The 22,063-nt window shown below is 42.4% G+C and overlaps 1 protein-coding gene across 1 annotated transcript in view; it reads left to right on the top strand.

The window, feature by feature from the left end:
- Positions 1–21,273, top strand: part of LOC141091973 (uncharacterized) — a 70,111-nt gene extending 48,838 nt beyond the window's left edge. Inside the window, exons 2-6 of the mRNA XM_073577794.1 lie at positions 12,585–12,671; positions 12,801–12,996; positions 13,687–13,846; positions 13,957–14,994; positions 21,258–21,273. Coding sequence (XP_073433895.1) covers positions 12,585–12,671; positions 12,801–12,996; positions 13,687–13,846; positions 13,957–14,994; positions 21,258–21,273 — 1,497 coding nt within the window. The remainder of the gene's footprint in view (positions 1–12,584; positions 12,672–12,800; positions 12,997–13,686; positions 13,847–13,956; positions 14,995–21,257) is intronic.
- Positions 21,274–22,063: the final 790 nt, after the last annotated feature.

Below are 22,063 nucleotides of genomic sequence, written 5' to 3'. Positions count from 1 at the left end.
ACTGTACTGAACCAGTGACAGAGGTAGTGAACACATAGTTCTCAGTCGCAGACATTTCTTCTGTGTCCTGATTTATCACTTTTACATCTGCAGATTTTGTCATAGGCAGCGGAGGCTTGTAGTGCGCTGATTTGCAAACAGCTGCAAAATGATTCCCTTTTCCACATTTACTGCAGGTTTGTCCCATAGCTGGACATTTGTTCTGGTGGTGAGGGAAATCCTGTCCATATCTATAACATTTCTTCTGTTTCTGGGCTTGTTTGTCTGGTAAATTTTTCTGTTTGAGATTATGCACATGTAATTTATCCCCATTCTCCATTACGGTAGCCTGATGATCTGCTATTTCTATAGCACGGGCCATTTTGAGCAAATCATGTAGAGAGATATCCTGCTGCAGAGCCTTACGCCTTAGGTTATTAGACGAGCAGGTGACAATTATTTTAGTTAAGATTTCATCATCTACATCTGTAAAGGCACATCCATGTGCTAACTCTTTCAGCCGTGTGACATAAGTGTCTATGGACTCTTCTGGAAGCTGCTTGGCAATCCTGAATTTATATCTTTCATATATGATGTTCTGTTTGGGGTTGAAGTAGCCAGTGAGAGCTTTAGTGCAGTTGCTGTATGTGTCTGTTTCTGCTGCAGGTAACGTACTGTATATGTCATAGACTCCTGTGCCTGCACAATGCAGGAGCAAAGCTCTCTTTCTTTTCTCCTCCTTTATGTCCATGGCTTCTAGGAAATTCTCAAATCTGTTTAGCCATTTTCTCCAGTTATGGGAGAGATTAATGACATCAGTCATATCAAATTGTGGGAATGTGTGCAAGTAGTCAGCCATGATAGAGTCTCTCAGTGGTGCTGGCGTGTGAAGCGGTAAAATATATTCCGTACTCACAGCAGTAGGTGATTATATCCCATCCTCATCGCCAGTTGTAATATCCACACGTTATGAAGAATTCAAGGTATTAAACTTTAGATATGTTTTATTCTTCGTCCTCCAGCACACAGCATAACAGTTGCATTCCCATGTTACACAGAAGTGAAACTGAAACTTCCCTTCTCATCCCTCTTGTCTCCACCCCCCAAGTCCCATAAGTCTGGCTTGCTTAAAGAGACAGATCTAATTATTATACATTACATTCACCACTCAGTGTAATATTCTGTGAGGCACATGTGGTGTCAACATGATCCCTGCAACCCTAGATAAATTCATTGGGGATTGTAGTTTGTAAAATGAGTTCACATATAGGGGGTTCTGTTGTTCTAGCACAGGGGCTCTGCCAATGTGACATGGCACCCTCAAACCATTCCAGCAAAATATGAACTCCAATATAGCACCTCATCCCTTCTGAGCTTTGCACTGTGCCTCAAAATTAGTATTCCCCCACATATGGGGTATCGGCGCACTCAGGAGAAATTGCACAACAAATTGTATGGTGCAGTTTCTCCTGTTACCCTTATAAAAATGCAAAGTTTGTGTAAAAAATAAGATATTTTGAGGAAAATTTTATTTTATTTTCATGGCTCAACATTATAAACTTTTGTGAAGCATCTGGGGTTCAAGGTGCTCACCACATATCTAAATACATTCCTTGATGGGTCTAGTTTCCAAAATGGGATCACTTGTTCGATGTTTCCACTGTTTAGGCACATCAGGGGCTCTCCAAATGAGACATGATGTCCACTATTTTTAAATTTTACATTTAAAAAGTTAAAGGACACTCCTTCCCTTCTGAGCCCAAACAGTAGTTTTCTCCCTCATATGGGGGATCAGCATACTTAAGTGAAATTGCACAAATTGTATGGTGCAGTTTCTCCTGTTACCCTTATGAAAATGCAAAATTTGGGGCTAAAATAACATATTTGTGTGGAAAATGTGATTACATTATTTTAATGGCTCAATGTTACAAACTTCTGTGCAGCACCTGATGGTTCAATGTGCTCACCACACATCTAGCTCAGTTCCCTGAGGAGTCTAGTTTCCAAAATGGTGTCACTTGTGGGGGATTTTCACTGTTTGGGCACATCAGAGGCTCTCCAAACATGACATGGCATCTGCTAATTGTTCCAGTAAGTTTTTATTTCAAATAGTCTAATGGCGCTCCTTCCCTTCCGATCTGTGCTGTGCACCCAAACTGTGGTTTTCTCCCTCATATTGGGTATAAGAATGCTCAGGAGAAATTACGCAACAAATTTCGGGGTCCATTTTTTCCTTTTACCCTTGTCAAAATAAAACAATTTGGATTTGAAGTAAATTTAAAAAAAAACAAAACATTAAATGTTCATTTTTTTCAACATTCCAAAAATTGTGCTGATGTAAAGCAGACATGTGAGAAATGTTATTTTTTATTTTGCGACATATCTCTGTTGTTTAAGGGCATGAAAATTCAAAATTTGAAAATTGCGAATTTTTCAACATTTTTGCCAAGTTTCTGTTTTTTTTCAGAAATAAATGTAAGTCATATAAAAAAATGTTACCACTATCATGAATTACAATGTCACAAAAAACATTATCAGAATCAACTGGATCCATTAAAGAGTTCCAAAATTACAGGTGCTGCTCACAAAATTAGAATATCATCAAAAAGTTACTTGATTTCAGTTCTTCAATATAAAAAGAGAAACTCATATATTAGTCATTACAGAGTGATCTATTTCAGGTGTTTCTTTCTGTTAATGTTGATGATTATGGCTTACAGCCAATGAAAACCCAATTTCATTATATCAGTAAATCAGAATATTTTATAACACCAGCTTGAAAAATTATTTTAAAATCTGTTGGCCTACTGAAATGTATGTTCAGTAAATGCCCTCAATACTTGGTCAGGGCTCCTTTTGCATCAATTACTGCATAAATGCAGCGTGGCATGGAGGTGATCAGCCTGTGGCACTGCTGAGGTGTTATGGAAGCCCAGGTTGCTTTGATAGCAGCCTTCAGCTCATCTGCATTGGGTCTTATGTCTCTCATCTTCCTTTTGACAATAGTGCAAACTTTTGATACTTCTTTCCTGGTCCTGTGGACACTTTTTTTGATTTTCCTTTTGACAATACCCTTTAGATTCTCTATGGGGTTAAGGTCAGGCAAGTTTGCTGGCCAATCAAGCACAGTGATACTGTTGCTTTTTTTTCATAAACTAGTTTATTTATTAATTGAGAATAGCATATAGTTACAATATTTCTAAATAGAACCCAAGAGGTAGTTTTCATCATAGTGAGACAAACCATACTAATGCTATCAAAAGGTTTAAAAAATATCAAGATATGTTAATGTCAAATTACGTATCAGAATACCCCTTTTTTTAATAAAAGTACGACATATTAACAAATTGTTCATTAACTTCTTGCAATCAAGTCGGACTTTGTCAGACCTGACAAAGAAAAGAAAACAACTTTTGGTACAAAATTATAACAAAATAGAAAAGTCAAAAGGAGATCCTAAGGGGAGAGAAAGAGACGAGCAAGGTTTATGAATCCACCCATATTCAGGTATGTACAAGTACAATATATCGTGTCTTCATCACAATAGAAGTATTGAGGAGTACTCCAGGGAATCTCTGAATAAAATCCATGTTTGCCAAGTATGGAAAAAGTTGTCTGCGCTAATTTTATTATCAGCAGAGAGTCTTTCCATTCTACACAAAAAATTCATTTCAAGAGACCATTCTTGGATAGATGGAGTGATTCTAGAACACCAGTGTCTGGGAATGACTGTTCTAGTGGTGGATAAACAGTGTCTCAGCAATCCTCTTTTGATAGATTTAAAAGACCCTGGTATCATAGAAAGAAGTCCGATCTGGGGAGTTCTAGAAGATTCTCCTGTAATGTGTTTGTGAACATCAAAGACTTTGCTCCAGAGGCCACCAGATATGAAGCATAGTGCCTTCAGTATTTTCACAATTCCAACATTCATTGGAGACAGAGTTAAATATCTTATGAAGCAATGATACCATCTAGTCATTATTTTGTAATTTTTTTTCTTGAGCTTTGCAAGCCAATGGAAGTCTGTGTGCAAAAGAAAGTTTTGCTCCGTTGCTCCTCCGAGAAGGTCATCCTAATCTCTCTCCCACTCTTTCTTGAACCATAGGAACTCTGTATTATTCTGAGATGACAAAATATAATACTTTTGGGAGATTGTATGCTTGGGTGCAACTTCTCTGATCAGCAACGAATCAAACTTAGAAGGGTGAAATGCCAAGAGACAAAGGAAACCCTATGTTAAGGGCCACCGATCTTACCCAAGAAGAGGTGTGAAATCGGCTAAATAAGATTAAAATAGATGAATCTCCGGGTCCGGATGGCATGCACCCACGAGTACTAAGAGAACTAAGTAATGTAATAGACAAGCCATTATTTCTTATATTTAGGGACTCTATATTGACGAGTCTGTTTCACAGGACTGGTGCATAGCAAATGTGGTACCAATTTTCAAAAAGGGCTCTAAAAGTGAACCTGGAAATTATAAGCCAGTAAGTTTAACCTCTATTGTTGGTAAAATATTTGAAGAGTTTCTGAGGGATGTTATTCTAGATTAACTCAATGAGAATTACTGTTTAACTCCATATCAGCATGGGTTTATGTGGAATCGCTCCTCTCATATCAATCTAATCAGTTTTTATGAAGAGGTAAGCTATAGACTGGACCAAGGTGAGTCATTGTACATGGTATATCTTGATTTTTCCACAGTGTTTGATACCGTGCCACACAAGAGGTTGGTACACAAAATGAGAATGCTGGGTCTGGAAGAAAATGTGTGTAAAGGGGTAAGTAACTGGCTTAGTGATAGAAAGCAGAGGGGGTTACAAATGGTATATTATCTAACTGGGTCGCTGTGACCAGTGGGGTACCGCAGGGGTCGGTGTTGGGAACTATTCTCTTCAACATATTTATTAACGATCTGGTAGAAGGTTATGCTTAGAACATACAACACTGCCCTTCACCTCTCCAAACAAACCTATTTCAACACCCTCATCATCTCACTGTCCATTAACCCGAAACGTCTCTTTGACACTTTTCATTCTCTACTCAATCCAAGAGTACAGGCCCCAACCACGGAGCTCCGAGCTGACGATCTGGCCAATTACTTCAAAGAAAAAATTGACCAGATCCGACAGGAAATTATCTCCAAATCCCCTCATACCATGCACTGTCCTCCCTCCCCCACTGCATCTAACTCACTCTCTGATTTTGAACCAGTCACAGAAGAAGAAGTAAGCAGGCTCCTTGCATCTTCTCGCCCAACTACTTGCACCAGTGACCCATTTCCGTCACATCTCCAGTCCCTTTCCCCTGCTGTCACCCCTCACCTAACTAAAATATTTAACCTCTCTCTCTCTTCTGGTATTTTTCCCTCCTCATTTAAGCATGCCATCATACATCCACTACTTAAAAAACCATCCCTCGACCAAAACTGTGCCGCTAACTATAGACCTGTCTCTAATCTTCCCTTCATCTCTAAACTCCTGGAACGCCTGGTCCACTCCCGTCTTATCCGCTATCTCTCATAAAACTCTGTTCTCGACCCTCTCCAATCCGGTTTCCGCTCTTTACACTCCACTGAAACTGCCCTCACTAAAGTCTCTAATGATCTGCTAACAGCTAAATCAAATGGTCATTACTCCATGCTAATTCTCTTGGATCTCTCTGCAGCATTCGACACTGTGGATCATCAGCTCCTCCTCACTATGCTCCATTCCATTGGCCTCAAGGACACCGTTCTCTCCTGGTTCTCCTCCTATCTCTCCGACCGCTCCTTTACTGTTTCTTTTGCCGGTTCCTCCTCCTCTCACCTTCCCCTTACTGTTGGGGTTCCTCAAGGATCGGTTCTAGGCCCCCTTTTCTTCTCCTTGTACACTGCCCCTATTGGTCAAACAATCAGTAGATTTGGTTTCCATTACCATCTCTATGCTGATGACACCCAATTATACGCTTCTTCTCCTGACATCACGCCAGCCTTTCTAGAAAACACTGGCGATTGTCTAAACGCTGTGTCTAATATCATGTCCTCACTATATCTGAAACTGAACCTGTCAAAGACTGAACTCCTTGTGTTTCCTCCCGCTACTAATGTACCTACACCCGACATTGCCATTTCCGTCTGTGGTTCCACTATTACTCCCCAGCAACATGCCCGCTGTCTTGGGGTCATACTTGATTCCGAGCTTTCCTTTGCCCCCCACATTCGATCACTGGCTCGCTCTTGTCATCTGCACCTCAAAAACATTTCTAGAATTCGACCTTTTCTTACTTTTGACTCTGCAAAAACTCTTACTGTTTCTCTTATTCATTCTCGTCTCGACTATTGTAACTCTCTTCTAATCGGTCTCCCTCTTACCAAACTCTCCCCTCTCCAATCTGTCTTGAATGCTGCAGCCAGGATCATATTCCTCACCAATCGTTACACCGATGCCTCTACCTTGTGCCAGTCATTACACTGGCTACCCATCCACTCCAGAATTCAGTATAAACTTATTACCCTCACCCACAAAGCCCTCCATGGCTCAGCACCACCCTACATCTCCTCCCTTGTTTCAGTATACCACCCTACCCGCGCCCTCCGTTCTGCTGATGACCTGAGGTTAGTATCCTCAATAGTCAGAACCTCCCACTCCCGTCTCCAAGACTTTACACGTGCCACGCCAATTCTTTGGAATGCACTTCCCAGGTCAATACGATTAGTCCCCAATCCCCACAATTTTAAGCGTGTCCTGAAAACGCATTTATTCAGACTGGCCTATCGCCTCAACACATTAACCTAACCTATCCCTGTGTGGCAGAGCCAAAAGTTTTACCATAACCAGGTTCCCAGCATCATGTTCCCACATGCTTTATGCATCCATTAGCCCTCTGTGTCTGTACTGTTACACACTTAACATTATGTCTGGTCCATACAATCAGGGCAACTGTTACCACCCACCTTTCGTGTCTACCTCTTTCCTCATAGACTGTAAGCTTGCGAGCAGGGCCCTCACTCCTCTTGGTATTTGTTATAATCTACTGTATGTGATTATTGTTATGCTGTAATGTCTATTGTCTGTACAAATCCCCTCTGAAATGTAAAGTGCTGCGGAATATGTCGGCGCTATAAAAATAAAATTTATTATTATTATTATTATTATAAGGTTTACACAGTAAAATATCAATATTTGAAGATTATACAAAACTGTGTAAAGCAGTCAATACAAAAGAAGATAGTATTCTGCTAGAGATGGATCTGGACAAAATGGAAACTTGGGCCAAAAGGTGGCAGATGTAGTTTAACAATGATAAATGTATGATTATACACATGGGAAGAAGGACTCAATATCACCATTACACACTGAATGGGAAACCACTGGGTAAATCTGACATGGAGAAGGACTTGGGGATCCTAGTTAATGATAAACTTACCCAGAGTAGCCAGTGCAAGGCGGCGGCTGCCAAGGCAAACAGGATCATGGGGTGCATTAAAAGAGGTCTGGATACATATGATGAGAGCATTATACTACCTCTGTATAAATCCATGATTAGATCGCTCATAGAGTACTGTGTACAGTTTTGGAGACTGGTGCTCAGGAAGGATATAATGGAACTAGAACGAGTACAAAGAAGGGCAGCAAAATTAATAAAGGGGATGGGGAACTACAATATCCAGAGAGATTAGCAAAATTAGAATTATTTAGTCTAGAAAAAAGACGACTGAGGGGCGATCTAATAACCATGTATAAGTATTTAAGGGGACAATACAAAAATCTCTCCGAGGATTTGTTTATACCAAGGAATATGACAGTCACAAGGGGCCATTCTCTGAGTCTGGAGGAGAGATTGTTTTTCCACCTACATAGAAGAGGATTCTTTACTTTTAGGGGAGTGAGAATGTGGAATTCCCTGCCTGAGGAGGTGGTGATGGCGTACTCAGTCCTGGGGTTCAAGAGAGGCCTGGATGCCTTCCTGGAGCATAACAATATTGTATCTTACAGTTATTAGGTTCTTTAGAAGGACATAGATCTGGGGATTTATTCTGATGGAATATAGGCTGAACTGGATGGACAAATGTCTTTTTTAGGCTTTGCTAACTATATTACTATGTTACTATGGGTCAGACTTGAGCAATGAGAATGGCTGAAGGGAAATAATGAAAGAACAGAATTGGAGGTATGAAAACCAAGGTATAGTTTGATCAGGGTAGAGAGCTTTAAGCTCGTTTAGCGATAGTATATTTCTGAAATTTGCAAGGACCTGATGGAGTTTAATTTTATAGTTGAAGACCAGGAATTTACTCACTCCAACTCCAGGGGAGAATTTTGGATTGTCAATGATCGGTGTCATAGGTCCTGGAATCATAGAAATCTTAAGTTTCTTTACCAATTGTTCCCAAACTCTGAGAAGATCAGCTGTTAATGGGGGGAGTGGTCCCTTTGAAGAACGAAACTGCTTAGAAATCCAGGGTAAAGAAGTCTAGGCATGATAGGAATGACTCTAGTGTGACTCAAAGCTTCTGATTCACACTATGTAACCAGTCCACCATCCGCCCCAGCACAACAGCATGATAGAGTTGAAAATTCGGGAGGCCGTCCCTCCCTTGAGATTTAGATCTAGCCAAAAATTTAATGTTCAGTCTTGATCTTTTTGATCTCCAAATGCAATTGTTACAGACTGTATTTAGTTGCTTAAAAATAAGAACAGGGAAGTGCAATTGGAACCGCTTGAAATACATAAAGCAGTTTCGGAAAAATGTCCATCTTTAATACATTAATTCTACCGAACCAAGATAATCGTGTTTTGTCATAAATCTTGAGCAAAGACTTATGATTCAGATGGAAGAGCTGGGACAAGTCTGAGGGCAATTGGTCCCCAAGATACTTCATAGAACCATTACACCAATGGAAAGGAAAGGACCCCTTTAACAATTGTGTCTCCTCCTGTGGAATATTGATGTTCAAAATCTGTGACGTAGAAAGATTTACCTTAAAATTCCTCAGTCGACTATATGTCTCAAATTCTTTCAGAATAGAGGGCAGTGATGTTTTAAGATTAGTGATGTACAATAGGAGGTCATCTGCATATAGCACCAATTTATGAGATTCTTGCCCGACTGGGATTCCTTGAATGTTGAAGTTTTTCCTGAGGGCCATTGCCAGATGTTCAATCACAATAGCGTACAATAATGGGGAGAGTGGACACCTCTGTCATGTTCCATTCGATACTCCAAAAGATTCTGAATAGGTGCCATTGGCACGGACCTTGGCAGAGGGGTCTTGATATAAAGCCATTATTTTGTTGAGAATGTTGGGACCTAAATTGATTTGTTTAAGAGCACTTTGTAGAAATGGGCAGCTAAGGCCTGTTTCACACTTGCTTTTTTTTGCAGCGCGTTTTTCCCGCAAAAAAACGCATTGAAAAATGCATACAAAAGCATACAACTGCTGCGTTTTTTTCAAGCATTTTTATGAGCATGCATGAAAAAAACGCAGAGTTTTTATGCGTTTGTATGCGTTTTTAGTGCGTTTTTACTGCGTTTGCGTTTTTTTCCAACATTAGGTGGCCCCTCACACTAACCCAAACCATGACTTTACTAACCCTAACCCTAACCCTAACCCTGACCCTAACCCTAACCCTAACCCTTAACCAAACCATACTTAACCCTAACCCTGACCCTAACCCTTAACCAAACCATACTTAACCCTAACCCAAACCCTAACTAACCTTAACCCTAACCCTAACCCTGACCCTAACCCTAACCCTAACCCTGACCCTAACCCTGACCCTAACCCTTAACCAAACCATACTTAACCCTAACCCTGACCCTAACCCTAACCCTAACCCTAACCCTGACCCTAACCCTAACCCTAACCCTAACCCTGACCCTAACCCTTAACCAAACCATACTTAACCCTAACCCTGACCCTAACCCTGACCCTAACCCTAACCCTAACCCTAACCCTGACCCTAACCCTTAACCAAACCATACTTAACCCTAACCCTGACCCTAACCCTGACCCTAACCCTAACCCTAACCCTGACCCTAACCCTTAACCAAACCATACTTAACCCTAACCCTGACCCTAACCCTAACCCTAACCCTAACCCTGACCCTAACCCTTAACCAAACCATACTTAACCCTAACCCTGACCATAACCCTAACCCTGACCCTAACCCTAACCCTAAACCCCCTTAACTAACCCTAACTTTACCCAAACCCCTAAATTCCATTGTCTAAACTAATGGTAAAAAAAAACCGCATGTGCAAAAAAACGCATACATAAGCATGCCAATGCGCACATATGCTCACCATAGACTTATAATGGGTGTCTTGCTGTAAAAAAACGCATTGCGCGCGCATGCGTTTTTTTGAGGCAAATCGGACGCACAAAAAATGCAACAAGTTGCATTTTGTGCGCCCAAGCGCATACCGCAAAAAAACGCATGCGCGGTAAAGCGCGTACAAACGCATGTGTAAGCGCACATAAGCGCATCCCATGCAAAGTATAGGAAAAAAACGCATGCGCTATTTAGCGCTAAATTACCGCGAAAAAAACCGCAAATGTGAAACCAGCCTAACCAGGTCAAATGCTTTTTCAGCATCAACCAATAGAATGCATGCTGGGATCTTTTTCATTTTCGTATAGGACATAAGCAGCAGCATTTTAATCGTGTTGTCTTTTGCCTCTTTCTGGGGTACAAATCCTACTTGATTGTTATGCACGATATGAGGCATCAGGGGGGCTAATCTGGTCGATTTTAGAGAAAAGTTTAACATCAGAGAGTAACCATCTGGACCTGAGCATTTATTAGATGGGGAGCTTTTGAGGACCTGAAACACCTCCTCTTCTTCAAATGATTGCTCTAGGGATACGTTTGTGTCATCTGGTATTGGGGGCAGAGCAGTGTCTTTCATGTATTGACTATTTTTCAAATGAAGTTGGGTTGGTGACATATCTACATATTGGCCCTCAATATTGTATAGGGAGCTACAATACCCTTTGATTGCCTCAGCAAATTGTTTGAATTCATTGATTATGGATCCTGTAGCATCCTGTATAGATTGGATAAATGTCATTGGGGCTTTAGGATGGATGCTTCTAGCTAGAGTGCCACCACATTTGTCTGCAAATTCATAAAAGAACTGCTGTAACATTTCCCTATGCTTTGAGTAATTTTGGTCTAGAAGTCCCTTCAAGTCATCTTTTTGCTTGTTCAAATTAATAAAGATATCAGCAGATGAATTTTTTATGGGATTGTTCAAGGGAATGTATTTGCTTCAAAAGATTTTCTATCTGTCATGGCTCTGAATGGGAATTCCTTTCCCGATCATGGGCTCTATGGAGTTAACTTTGCTGGCCTCCCTGTGGTCTGGAGAGGGCTATATTAACCCACCCTTCTGTTAGGTTTTTGTCAGTGATAGTTCTGTCCTCGGCTGAACAATTGACCTTGCTATACTTGTGTATACCGTTCGTTCCCGTGTGCTTGTCATGTGTATGATCCGGCTTGTCCCTCGTTTTGTGCCTGCGCTCTGATTCTGTACCTATGCTATTCTCTGATTCTCATCTTTGGCTTGCCCTCTGACTACCCTCCTTGTCTGTGGTTACTGCGTTCCTGTCTGGTTTCTGACTTTGGCTTGTGTTTGACCATTCTTCAGTCTGTGCCCTTGGATGCTGCATTGCCCTCTGGCTTTTAACTCGTCTTGTCTGACCTCTTTCTCTTGCTCTCCTGGCTCCAGCCACTCCCCTGTGGTCATGTGTCTCAGGTCCTCTTTAGTGCAGCGTGCTCTCAGAAGCAGCCGCACGCCTCTATTTGTTACTGCTGTCTCCCCACTCACTTCCCCTGATGTTCATTCCCTGGACACAAGCAGTATGTCCATCACACTATCGCATGGGTTTTTGCTTTCTTTAGTCTAGTGCCTTCTTTGATAAGGACACCCTTAGGCTGGTTTCACATTTGCGTTTTTTTGCGCTGGAAAAAAACGCATACGTGCGCATGCGTTTTTTCCCCTATATTTAACATGGGTGCGCATACCTGCGCGCTGGCATGCGCACGTATGCGATTTTCATGTGCTGCGTTTTTTTGGGGTGTGCGTTTGTATTTTACAGACGCAGCATGTTGCATTTTTTGGTCCTGCAAAAAAGCGCATGCGCACGTATGCGCACGTTTTGCGCTAAAAATGGCCATTATAGCCTATGGATGCGCATACGTGCGCACTGGCATGCGCATGTATGCGTTTTTTTAGCGCTGCGTTTTTTTGGTGGTGTCCACTTGTTGTACTAGTTATAATCTTCTAAAGTCAAAAAAAAAAAAGTCTATATAAAGGAGGTGCCTGCCAAAACTCTGCCACTACTACACTGACAGATTGGAGAGCAGACAGTCAACAAGGAACCCATCTTCTATCAGCGAAGAATGTGAGTATATTACATTATATGCCTGTCCTTTTAAATTATGTATGTACTAATGATTTTTATTATTTTTACATGCAGTATGTCTTCAGAATCCGAGTATTCCCCATCGCGGCAGGAATTGGCGCAAGCAGACCGTGAGGTGATTATTTTCGTGCATCTGGTAAGTATATCTGCTGCTTCTCCAAATCTCTTACGTTTTTTTCAACTTTTTTAAGACATCATCATCATCATCTTCTGCGGATGGGACTAGTGAGGGCGAAGAGCAGGAGCAGCGAAGCCAAGTCCCGGTGGTGATACGGAATGTATGTATCAAATGATTTGTAATGTTCTTTATTTTTTATCTTCTATTTTTACTCTTTTTTATGTTTCTTTTCTTTGTAACTTGTTATTCAATTTAAATTTGATTATTCTAATGAATGTGTTTTGTCTAGGTTCCACAACGGGATGAAGACGTCTACCTGGATAATGAGCAGCTCATCAGCCTGGTCCAGGAGCGTTCGCCGTTGTGGGACAGCCGTGACCGGCTGTACAAGGACATTGTGGTGACCCGGCGGCTATGGAATGAGGTGGCCGCAGCGTTGATGGATGGCTGGGACAGCGCCACAGCATCCTCCAAAAAGGCGTTTAGTGAGTATTTCCCTGCTCTGTATTGTGCCGCAGTGACTGTTGTCCTTGATGGCACTGTTGGGTTTCGTGCTAGGCATATTCTAGCAGGAAACCCAACAGTGTCATCGGGGTCTACAGTGACTGATTTGAGTATTGTATTGCTACATTGTGCCGCAGTGACTGTTGTCCTTGACGGCACTGTTGGGTTTCGTGCTAGGTGTATTCTAGCAGGAAACCCAACAGTGTCATCGGGGTCTACAGTGACTGCTTTGAGTATTGTATTGCTACATTGTGCCGCAGTGACTGTTGTCCTTGACGGCACTGTTGGGTTTCGTGCTAGGTGTATTCTAGCAGGAAACCCAACAGTGTCATCGGGGTCTACAGTGACTGCTTTGAGTATTGTATTGCTACATTGTGCCGCAGTGACTGTTGTCCTTGACGGCACTGTTGGGTTTCGTGCTAGGTGTATTCTAGCAGGAAACCCAACAGTGTCATCGGGGTCTACAGTGACTGCTTTGAGTATTGTATTGCTACATTGTGCCGCAGTGACTGTTGTCCTTGACGGCACTGTTGGGTTTCGTGCTAGGTATATTCTAGCAGGAAACCCAACAGTGTCATCGGGCTCTACAGTGACTGCTTTGAGTATTGTATTGCTATATTGTGCCGCAGTGACTGTTGTCCTTGACGGCACTGTTTTTTTTTTACCAACAGTGGACAAAGTCCGAACACGTTGGCGTTCGATCAAGGACCACTTCAACAGTGATGTTCGTGCTGAGGGCCAGGTTCGCAGTGGATCTGCGTCAAGGACCAGAACTAGATACCGTCACTATCACGCGTTGCAGTTCCTAAGACCGGTCCTTGCCACGAGATCGTAAGTATTATAAATTTTGGGTTTTTATTTTTATTAATCTGTGTTTTTCTAATCCACAGCTGATGCTTCTTGTAAAGGCATGGTAGTAATGATTTTCCTTTCTTCCACAGCACCTGGAGCAGCACCCTGCAACCTGGCCCTGGAGCGGTCCTTCCTCGGACGTCCTCTGACCCGTCCCAGCCATCCGACAGCCAGGAAGCACCTTGCAGGTCAGCCACACACACAGCTGGTGACCAGGAAGCTGGGCCATCAGGTGTTCCCCTGTCCCAGGTCTCTGCCACTGGTTATGCGGGCACTACCCGCCAGCGGCAGAGGGCCTTGGACAGGAATGTCTTGCCCGAGTTTATGCATTTGAGCGAGGCCTTTAATTCCAGCCTCAAGTCACTGTCCGACAGAGTTGAAAGCGGTTTTGCACTCATGGAACGTGGTTTTAACCACTTTGAACGCCGCTTCAATTCTGTAGAACAGCGCCTTGACCGTCTGGAGGCCGACCTCAACAGACCAGCACACCATTTTTTTAGTAAGACTGAAAAGGGCATGGCGGAACACCTTAGTCCTGAGCAACAGCTGAATGTGCTGCAGGCCTGCAACAATGCTTTCTTGCAGGCTATGCAGCATAATCAGTACGGTCAGCAGTCAGTGGTGTCATTTCCACCTGTGCCACCATTGACTCGCTTCACCTCACTACCGACTTGTGCTGCATACCACTGCACGGACACCTCTATTCAAAGCCAGGACACCCACCATTACACCACCACAAGTCTGAGTGCAGCTGGTCACTTCACCGACACCACCATGGCAAGCGCTGCTCCTGTCTGGAGCACCACCGCCACTCCCATGCATGCGTGGAGCTCAGCCACCACTAGGCAAACATGGAACAGCCCTGCCGCTACAACAACATGTAGTAGCCCTGCCACCACCACTCCGCAAACCTGGACCATCACTGCCGCCACCAGTCCTCCTGCAAGGACGAGCACTGCCAACGAAGAGCAGCAGCAGCAGCCACCTCAGCAGCAGCCACCTCAGCAGCAGCCACCTCAGCAGCAGCAGCAGCCACCTCAGCAGCAGCAGCAGCCACCTCAGCAGCAGCAGCAACCACCTCAGCAGCAGCAGCAGCCACCTCAGCAGCAGCAGCAGCCACCTCAGCAGCAGCCGCCACCTCAGCAGCAGCAGCAGCCACCTCAGCAGCAGCAGCAGCCACACCAGCAGACGGGGGACCTACACTCAATATTTGCCCCTAGGCGAAATCTATCAAGGCGGGCATTGGGCCAAAGTCGGTCCAGGCACACAAGCCTACGGCGACATGCCATTACAACTAATGTACCTGAACAGATTTCCTCTCCTCCAAGTGTTCCTTGTTTAATTCCCTTAACTGGACTACCTTCCCCCACAAGTTTTGTTGCCCCTTCCCCTCAAACACTGTCTTCAACTGCAAGTGTTGCATATTCCCTGCACACCCCCAAATTGAAACCATCTGCCCCCAAACGCCGGAAAAAATAATTTTTTGGTTTATTTTTGTGATTAAAAATAAATTTACATTTGTGGTTCACCATTACAAAGTTTCATTAATGTTGTTTGCGCCGCTCACACACACTGATGGGTAAATACATGTTAAAAACCAACCCAAGGCCTAGTATAGTCATATGTGAAATAACACGGACTAGTATAGTCATACCAAGGCCTAGTGTAATAACTCGAGTTTTACCAACTTGGATCTGGTTTCATGAAAAACAAACTGTTGAAACTTGTCAAGTTTCACCAGTTTGTTTTTCGTGAAACAAGATCCTAGTTGGTAAAAATCGAGTAGGCCTTGGTATGACTATACTAGGCCGTGGTATTTCACATATGACTATACTACTAGCCCCAAGGCCTACTATACTCATATTTGAAATACCACGGCCTAGTGTAGTCATTCCAAGGCCTAGTGTAATAACTCTAGTTTTACCAACTAGAATCTGGTTTCATGAAAAACAAACTGTTGAAACTTGTCAAGTTTCACCAGTTTGTTTTTCGTGAAACAAGATCCTAGTTGGTAAAAATCGAGTAGGCCTTTGTATGACTATACTAGGCCGTGGTATTTCACATATGACTATACTACTAGCCCCAAGGCCTACTATACTCATATTTGAAATACCACGGCCTAGTGTAGTCATTCCAAGGCCTAGTGTAATAACTCTAGTTTTACCAACTAGAATCTGGTTTCATGAAAAACAAACTGTTGAAACTTGTCAAGTTTCACCAGTTTGTTTTTCGTGAAACAAGATCCTAGTTGGTAAAAATCGAGTAGGCCTTGGTATGACTATACTAGGCCGTGGTATTTCACATATGACTATACTACTAGCCCCAAGGCCTACTATACTCATATTTGAAATACCACGGCCTAGTGTAGTCATTCCAAGGCCTAGTGTAATAACTCTAGTTTTACCAACTAGAATCTGGTTTCATGAAAAACAAACTGTTGAAACTTGTCAAGTTTCACCAGTTTGTTTTTCGTGAAACAAGATCCTAGTTGGTAAAAATCGAGTAGGCCTTGGTATGACTATACTAGGCCGTGGTATTTCACATATGACTATACTACTAGCCCCAAGGCCTACTATACTCATATTTGAAATACCACGGCCTAGTGTAGTCATTCCAAGGCCTAGTGTAATAACTCTAGTTTTACCAACTAGAATCTGGTTTCATGAAAAACAAACTGTTGAAACTTGTCAAGTTTCACCAGTTTGTTTTTCGTGAAACAAGATCCTAGTTGGTAAAAATCGAGTAGGCCTTGGTATGACTATACTAGGCCGTGGTATTTCACATATGACTATACTAGTAGGCCCAAGGCCTACTATACTCATATTTGAAATACCACGGCCTAGTATAGTCATTCCAAGGCCTAGTGTAATAACTTGTAAGTTGGAATTGAGCAGATTACATTCATCCACTCAATGCTGACTTGTATTCCCCATGGACTTTCATTGGGGTTGGGTTTCAACTAGTTGGACAATTTTCTCTTGAAAAAAATTGGTTTCCTGATTCATGGCCTGCAGCTTTGCTCGTTCCAATATATTTCACGCAGACTAGCAATGCTGCATTTTAACTCATATGTGTATTTACCTGCCCAGGTGTGTGAACATCAAAAAATTCAGTTATACATGGGAAGTTTTTTATTTAATTGGAGTTTAAAAAATATAGTGCACTCAGTAATGGTATCAAATAAGGTTTTTTATTACCATAAACAAACAAAAACATTACACCATTTCATCTTGCCAGTGCACCCGTCCTACATCAGAAATAAAGTAGGCCGCAAATTGGTCCCTCATTTGGCCAACTTCAACGGATGACCTGAGAGTGTGCTGAGTGAATTCAGGCAATGGGTTAGGAGCATCATCGTCCAGTTCAAAGGTCGGGTGCTCTTTAGCCATCACAAAGTTATGTAGAACCACACAGGCCTTCACCACCTCATCGACTGTTTCAAGTTTAAGATTAATGGCCGTGCCCAGAATTCGCCATCTGGAGACAAGAATCCCAAAAGCACACTCAACAGTTCTTCTGGCCCTGGTCAGCCTGTAATTAAATATTTTTTTGGTGTGGTCCAAGTCCCGGCTGGAGTAGGGTTTCAGTAAGTTTCCGCACATTTGAAAAGCCTCATCGCCAACCATTACAAAGGGCAGTGGCGGAGCTTTGGTGTGAGGAAGAGGCCGTGGCATAGGGAAATTAAATTGGTTGCCATACAACCTCCGGCCCATGTCTGAGTTTTTAAAAGCCTGTGAGTCATTACCACGGCCAAATGCTCCAATGTCCACTGCTACAAACATACATCCGGCATCCGCAATGGCCATGAGTACTATTGAAAAGTACTTTTTGTAATTATAGTACTCAGATCCCGTTCTTTGGGGTTTGATGTTCCGTATGTGTTTACCATCAACAGCTCCCAAACAGTTGGGAAAATTGCATACTGTCCAGAATTTGTCAGCAATTTCCAACCACTTTTCAGCGGTGGGCAGGGGCATAAATTCTGGACAAAGAACATTCCAGAGAGCCCGGCAGGTGTCAGCAACAATTCCAGACAAGGTAGAGATTCCAATACGGTACTGGAAGTGTAGTGAAGATAGGGTTTCTCCAGTCGCCAGGAATCTGTGAACAGACAAAGAAGTAAAATTAATATTTATGTATATTATTTTAAAAAACTATAAAATAAAATATTAGTACATTCACGAAAACTAATTACCCAAGGTTTTGAATACTAAATTTAAAAAAAAAACATCAGACCGCACCCCTTGGTTTTTAAAACATACCGTAATGTCACCAGTAGCCGTTCCTCAGGAGGAATCGCACGACGGAGCTGTGTGTCCTGTCTCCGGATGGATTGTTGGACACGAGCAAGCAAATCCAAGAAACTTTCGTGGGACATCCGGATATAATCTGTAAATTTCTCCGGGTTTGACTGGAGCTCGCTGTAGAGGGTGTGGTATGCCCCACGGCTCTCCCGGAGTTCAACAATCGGATGTATCCACATACGCCGCCGTCTTCGCTGCCTCTCTCTCTTCCTTTGTTCATGGCAAGCAACTGCATACGCCTGAGCCATCGCGATGTCCAAATCCAAGTTGAAGTGAAAACTCTTCCAGCGTAGATCCATGGTCACGAGAAGAATCAAGCAAATGTGAAGAATACTGTAGACAGGGTCTATATATTAACATACCACACCCACAATGAAGTCCCATTGGTCTTGTGTGTTGTTGAATGGTTGTTTTTTCTTTTTTGTGGGGTTTTTCCAAAATCTGTAAAAAAACGCAAACGCACAAAAAACGCATACAAACGCACAAAAACGCTGCGTTTTTTTCCTGCATGCGCATAAAAATGCTTGAAAAAAACGCAGCGTTTGTATGCATTTGTATGCGTTTTTTCAATGCGTTTTTTTGCGGGAAAAACGCGCTGCAAAAAAAAGCAAGTGTGAAACTAGCCTCAAACATGCATTTTAGAGCTTCCCATAGGATGGGGAGGGGGGTATCATCCGTTCCGTGATTATGCAAAAACCCACAAATGGCTTGTTCTACATCATTTTTGGTGTTAATGTCTTCAAGAAGGTTTGGGTTTAAATGCCAATGCCATGGGTGTGATAACAGAGGTGGGTGACTGGAAAGTAAAGAAGATGGGAGCATGGTCCGACCAGGTCATAGTGCCCACAGAAGTGGAGGGACTCCAGCTAAGCAAATGATGACTAACCAAAAAGTAGTCGATTCTACTATATGAATTGTGAACTTATGAGTAGTGGGAGTAATCTGTATCTTTAGGATGTAAGACAAGCCACACATCCACGGCCTGCAATTTGAATAGATTGTTTTTCCAGGAGGATAATTACATAGGGGGAATCGTAGACTTACCCACTGAGGAGTCCCACATGTTATCCATTGTCAGGTTGATGTCTGACCCCAAAATCAAAAGGACTTCCATAAAACCCTTCAGTCGCTGCAGGTATCTCAGCCCGGTCCTCACCTGCTCTTTGTTTGGAAGATAAAAGTTAGCTAGTGTGTAGATTTGATTAAAAAAAGAGATCTTCAATAACAAAAAAGTCCATAAACATCAGTTTCAAGTCCTAGTAGGGTGAAGAGGAGATTTTTGTGAATAGCAATGCTGACCCCTTTAGATTTAGCAATCGGATTCGAACTATGATACCAGATTGTGTAGTTCCGTTCTTCATTTCTGTGAAGTGACTACTTTTAAAATGGGTCTCCTGTAAGAAAAGAATTTGCACTCCCATTTTATGCATTCTGAATAGAATTTGAGAAAGTTTTTGCGGGACATTAAATCCTCAAACATTTAGAGAAGCTACCTTAATTGATGCCATGTATGTTATTACCAATTTCAACTTAGTCTAGGTGGATGGACAAGGAAGAAATGACAGAGATATAGAAGATATAGGTAAAGATACTAAACTAAAGAATAAAGATAGAAGAGGTTGAAAAAGGTCTATATAGAGAATAGGCCATATTGACGATACTAGGCCGAGTTTATAAAGAAGGGAAAAGGAAACCCTGCGGTAACGGAGTCCTTCCCAAGTAAACTTGTATAAAACAAGTCAACCTGATTGGGGAGTGTCTTTCAAGGCAACATTGACTCCTGTGGATCTTGGCCCAGGCAAAATAAAGATTGTAAGAAGCATATAAAAACGCTAACAAAAGCAAGAACCCTGTGTTCCAACTATCACAAGGATCATGCCCATTTAAAGACGCAAAACACTAGGCAACCTGTAAGGAAAGGATAATGCAGTAATTAACACTATCAGAACATATCCTAGTGTTCATTCTAGACCATTAGGTGTTTTAGAAAGTTGTGTTAGTCTACATACTACAGGTATCTACTTGTACGTTCATAAATCTTCTCACATTCACACGAAGTAGATCATATATTTGTGTCTAAATTATTAGTCTAAGAGCTCAGTAGAATCTCCTTCAAAGGCAAGATAGTTCGAATGACATCACCTTAGGATATCCACAATACGAATCACATTATATAAAACACTACCTGAAGAGCCCGGCGCTGCCCGGGCATAGTAGCTAACTGTTGTTAGTTATAACAAATTATAATTATCCTCCATCCCATAGTCCCATGCCCATATACCCATCATACACATCCTCCATCCCATAGTCCCGTGCCCATATACCCATAATACATATCCTCCATCCCATAGTCCCATGCCCATATACCCATCATACATATCCTCCATCCCATAGTCCCATGCCCATATACCCATCATACATATCCACCATCTCATAGGCCAGTGCCCATATACCCATCATACATATCCTTCATCCCATAGTCGAGTGCCCATATACTATCATACATATCCTCCATCCCATAGTAGAGTGCCCATATACCCATCACACATCCTCCTTCCCATTGTCCCATGCCCATATACCCATCATACATATCTGCCATCCCATAGCCCTGTGCACACATACCCGTCATACATATCCTCCATCCCATTGTCCAGAGCCCATATACCCATCATACATATCCTCCATCCCATAGTCCAGTGCCCATATACCCATCACACATCCTCCATCCCATATTCAACCATTATGACATCATAATGAGCGACGGGGCTTGCAACCTATGATGACATCAGTGTCGCCATGGCAACCATTATGACATCATAATGAAGGGCGGGGCTTGATACACACACACTTTTTCCCCATTATGTAGATAGGGGCAAAATTGTTTGGTGAATTGGAACGCGCAGGGTTAAAATTTCACCTCACAACATAGCTTAGGACTCTCTCAGGGTCCAGACGTGTGACTGTGCCAAATTTTGTGGCTGCAGCTGCGACGGTGCGGATGCCAATCCCGGACATACACACACACACATACATACATACACACACTTGAGCTTTATATATTAAATAGTGTCTTATGTTTCAAACAGGTCCAGTTACACCTAAGTCCACAATGTAGACACTAAAAAAAGGAACTTGGTGAGTGATATATAAAATTCAATAGATAAGCTTTCATCCAAGAGGATTGGTGTTTTCTAGGTCTTTAGGATTGTTGTACATGTCGACGATTCATGCAGGAGTCCGAATGAATCAGTGGGTTTGTGGGCCAATCAGAGATAGTATTTTCTGGCAGATCGCAATCCATGTGGGTTCCTCTGAAAGAAAGTTCCATGCTGGTTGCGCGCCTGTAATTGGAAGGGAAAACCCCACGAGTAGGGGACATGTCTTTCTCTGTGAACTTCCAACAGTGGGCGTAGAGCCCTACGTTTTGCTAAGGTTGACCTAGATAAGTCCGCCATAAAATATAAATGGGCCCCATCCAAATCCATAGGTCCTTTGGACCGAGTCAGTCTCATAATTCTTCTTTGGTTTTGAAATAATGAACTTGAACTTGGCAAATTACATCTCTGGGGATGTCGGAGTCATTGTTGCGGGGTCTTAAAGCTCATTGTTCTCTGTCAATAAGTATTTCTCTCGTTTGTGGCCTTTCCAGGAGCGTATTAAAGATTCCACAAAGGGTGGGAATAAGATCGGCTGTGCCAGTTGCTTCAGATAAATCCCGTATGCGAGTATTATAGTGGCTTTTTTGATTCTCGAGGTCCTCTGTCAGACCAAGTAATGAGTCAATCTGTGTAGAATGGCATTCTATTATTTGACTTTGCACCTTTTGTTCTGCGGCAGCTGTGGCAGAGGAAGATCCCAACTGGGTCACTTTATCAGCAACATGGAAAATTGA

The sequence above is a fragment of the Dendrobates tinctorius genome, unplaced genomic scaffold (assembly GCF_039654945.1).
Source record: "Dendrobates tinctorius isolate UK_male_01 unplaced genomic scaffold, ASM3965494v1 ptg000057l, whole genome shotgun sequence".
Classification (NCBI taxonomy): domain Eukaryota; kingdom Metazoa; phylum Chordata; class Amphibia; order Anura; family Dendrobatidae; genus Dendrobates; species Dendrobates tinctorius.
Note: the sequence above shows the minus strand (reverse complement) of the source record. Positions and strands in the feature narration are given on the sequence as shown.